The sequence below is a fragment of the Juglans microcarpa x Juglans regia genome, chromosome 6S (assembly GCF_004785595.1).
Source record: "Juglans microcarpa x Juglans regia isolate MS1-56 chromosome 6S, Jm3101_v1.0, whole genome shotgun sequence".
NCBI lineage: Eukaryota > Viridiplantae > Streptophyta > Magnoliopsida > Fagales > Juglandaceae > Juglans > Juglans microcarpa x Juglans regia.
Window position 1 is genome coordinate 9,359,887 of NC_054605.1, and position 3,541 is coordinate 9,363,427.

The 3,541-nt window shown below is 36.5% G+C and overlaps 1 protein-coding gene across 1 annotated transcript; it reads right to left on the reverse strand.

The window, feature by feature from the left end:
- Positions 1–878: 878 nt before the first annotated feature.
- LOC121236597 (germin-like protein subfamily T member 1) lies at positions 879–1,681 on the reverse strand. Its single transcript, XM_041133041.1, has one exon. It carries the CDS (start codon positions 1,679–1,681, stop codon positions 1,010–1,012), a length of 672 nt encoding a protein of 223 aa, XP_040988975.1. The 3' UTR covers positions 879–1,009.
- Between the last annotated feature and the right edge of the window lie 1,860 nt (positions 1,682–3,541).

The following is a 3,541-nucleotide window of genomic DNA, read 5'->3' on the forward strand; positions in this document are numbered from 1 at the left end:
AAGAGCAGGAAGTTTTAGAAATGTGTGATGATCATAGAGGAATAAGTGTCTGAGGGTACAAATACTTATTTGAGAGTCATATTAAGTAAATTGATTATTTTTTGAATATTTTGATGTGTTCGGTTAAGGATTTTTTAAGTTTTTGGGGAGTTTTTTATTTATGTTATTGAGAATTTCTTTGTTGTCCATTTGAAGGAACAGAGATATTTTGGTTGAGCAAATGAATTAATATTTTATGGAGTCTTTTGAGTTTTATAGTTGTGATATTTTAAATGATTTTAGATAATATGAGTTAACTCTTTGGACCTTCAGGAACAGGCGTTACACATTGTTTTTTGTTACGCAGTTTCTTGTTGGATACGCTGAGGAGATATGCTGTATATGATACACTGAACTACCGAGACTGACATATTGGTCCCAGCTCCCACTATTACTTTTTCTTGAATTGCATTCTTTATCAAAGTCTGACAGCAAAGAGGGCGAGAAATAGATGACATGGCACAATCTGGACTATCAACTCTTAATGGAGGTGCTAATTTGATTGCTGGGTGCGATACACTAGTTGGAACGACTAACTTGGAGGACAGAAGACGTACTTTCCCCCAAAACTTTACTGGAATTATATGCTGTATGGTTTTCTAACCAATTAATCTTGATTTTCAGCTATCACAAGCAACAAGGGAATATGCTCAAACCTCACAGCCTAATGCAGGTTGGTGGTCGTTTCGAAAGAGCAATTTAGTATCGTGGGTCTAAGCGGATCAGGAGCAGGATTAGTACTTCAGCTCGTCATCCATAATCAATGTCAATCATAAACAACCTTGACTATAAAGATAAACAACCTGAATAACAACACAAGCATTACAACAACTGAACTTCACATCAACACAATGAATCAACACAAAGAATAACAACAAAAGAATAGAAGGCAGGCAACCTCAAATCAAAAGCATTACTACAACACAATTTTCAGATAAAGGGGAGATTATCTGGATTGGAAGGTCTTAGCTCAAGAACTGAACTTCGGCTTTATAGATTCGATAACCTTTTCTTCTACTTGGAAGGCCCTAGCTAGAACATCATTTGGAATCGTGGGTGTTGAAGCAAATAGATTGAAGGGAAGGACCACAGCCCCAGGTAACTGACTGTTGAAAGCAGTGACGATAAGGGCAATCCCTGTTCCAACATTCTTTTGGAAGTGTACAAGTCCTCTAGGAATGACAAACATCTGCCCAGCATACAAGACTTTAGAGTGATACACATTCCCAGGTGTCACAAACCCCACAAGTACCTGCCCTGAGATGACAACGCCGCTCTCGGTTGCACGAGGGTGAGTGTGGGGTGGATTAAGTCCTCCCGCAGCTAAGTCCACTCTGTTCATTGAAATCCCAAGCGTGTTGAGTGCAGGAAAAGAAAGGACATTACCCGCAGTGACGCTTGAGCCAAAGATGTTTGATGTGTCACCCACTTTGGTCAAACCATCAAAGAAGAAATCATCGGTTGTTACTTTTGAGGCAGGTTTGCAAGGGTAGCCATTAACTGATATAGAGCTGGCACTTTGATCCGCCACACAGAAATCCTGTAATGAATCGGGGTCGGCTGAGGAGGCCAGCAAGGGGAGAAGCAATAACACGAGGAGGTACGACAGCATGTGGACGTGTGAACGTGATGGAATCTTCATGGCTGAATCGGCTTTTGGTTTTTAGAAGTAATGGGTTTTTTTTTAGATGTTGGCAGTAATGGTCCTATATATAGAACTTTTCCTCTCCTGAAAACCCCACAAGTTTTATCTTTACCATTTTAATTTATCCGAGGCAAACATCACGTCGACCGAGTCAAATGATGTAGGGGATACAAAAATGTCCGGAAGATCACGTAGAAAACGAGTTTGTAGCAGAGAAGTTCCCGTCTGGAAGTTAGTTGAGTTTTGTCAGGGAAAAATCTATAAATAGCATTGAATTGGTTGGGTTTTTGACACATTTGACACCATCAAATTAGAAAAGTATTTGGTGTTCTAATTTTTACCATTGAATTAGAAAAGTATTGGTGTTATTTTTGTAACTTATGGAGATATTTATTTAGTCATGGAAAGACCAATTACTAGCTGGATGGGCTTCTTTTCACAAAGTTGCTGAGGAAGTGCTTCCTAAGAAGTTTTCACACTGTTATATGCTATGATATATATAAATAATAAAACCACCAAAATTACAATAATCAACTTAGTCTTTCTATTTATTTAGTTGTAAAATCATATATGGTGGAGAACAATAGCTGATCACCTAATTGAACGTTTCTGCATTGCATGGTTTGACTAGGAAAGGGTGCTTATATTTTTAAAGGATAGGTTGCAGCAGCCTCACATCAGATGGTGAAAAAATCAGCTCACGAAAGTTGTGAGCTTAGCAATTAAAAAGTCTTTTTTTTTTTTTTTTTTATCATTCGACCTTTCTTTTCAGACGATATCATTTGTGTGATCACACATGTAATGCCCTGTTCTTGGAGGTCCTGAAAGTTAACTCTTAATACCTAATATTAACTTAAATAACACAACTATAAAATCAAGAAAACTCCATAAAATATTAATTCATTTACTCAACTCAAAAATTTATGTTCCTTCATAGGGACAACAAATAAGTTCTCAATAACATACATTAAAAATTCTCTAAAAATTCGAAAATATCGTTAATTCATCAATCAAAAATACCGAAAGTAAATCAATTTACTAACTACGACTCTTGAATATGCACTTGTACCCTCAGACACTTATTCCACTACGATCATAACACCTTGCTAAAATTTCGTACTCTTGTTCTCTAGCTGAACTATCAAAATTATCTGAAAATATATAAAGATAAGGGGTGAGTTATCAACAACTCAGTAAGCAGAGAACATATACCAGTGTGTAAGCATGAGCATTTACAGAGATCAGAATGTAGAACAAAACATTTTTATTTTCAGAGTGCGGAAGCAGAACATGTTATCAAAATATCAGAGCGAAGATTTAGAAATAATTTCATTCAAAAATATCTTTTGGCATAGCATAAATGATGATCATCATCATCAGAACATCATATCAGAACAAAAGTCATGTATAACCCCCATGGTAGGGTTGTGCATCTGCGGATAGCTAACAGAACATAAATTACTCTGTCACCAAGGTGTGCACTCAAAACAGAGACCACTACTATAACCCGTGGCAAGGCCGTATCTATTATTATTATCCGTAGTTGGGCCGTAACCACTATTGTAACCCGTGGTTGGGCCGTATCCACTATTGTTACCCGTGGTTGGGCCGTGTCCATTATTATAATCCGTGACGGGGCCGTAACTGAATAGAGTAGAAACAAAATCAAATTCAGAATTAGAGAATCATGCCTGTAATACCCTGCATTTTAGTGCATTTTTTTTAATTGAAGGATTTTTTTTTTTTAATTTAGTTAAATATTAGTTCTCTTGTTTTAAATTTATCGGATTTCTGGTTGCATTTATATTATATTTTTTTAAGTTGTGAAATTTATTTTGATGTGCTTTCTAAATATTA

Bases quoted from the DNA above. Each gene is read 5' to 3' on its own strand.
- LOC121236597 (XM_041133041.1), bottom strand. From the start codon at position 1,681: ATGAAGATTCCATCACGTTCACACGTCCACATGCTGTCGTACCTCCTC.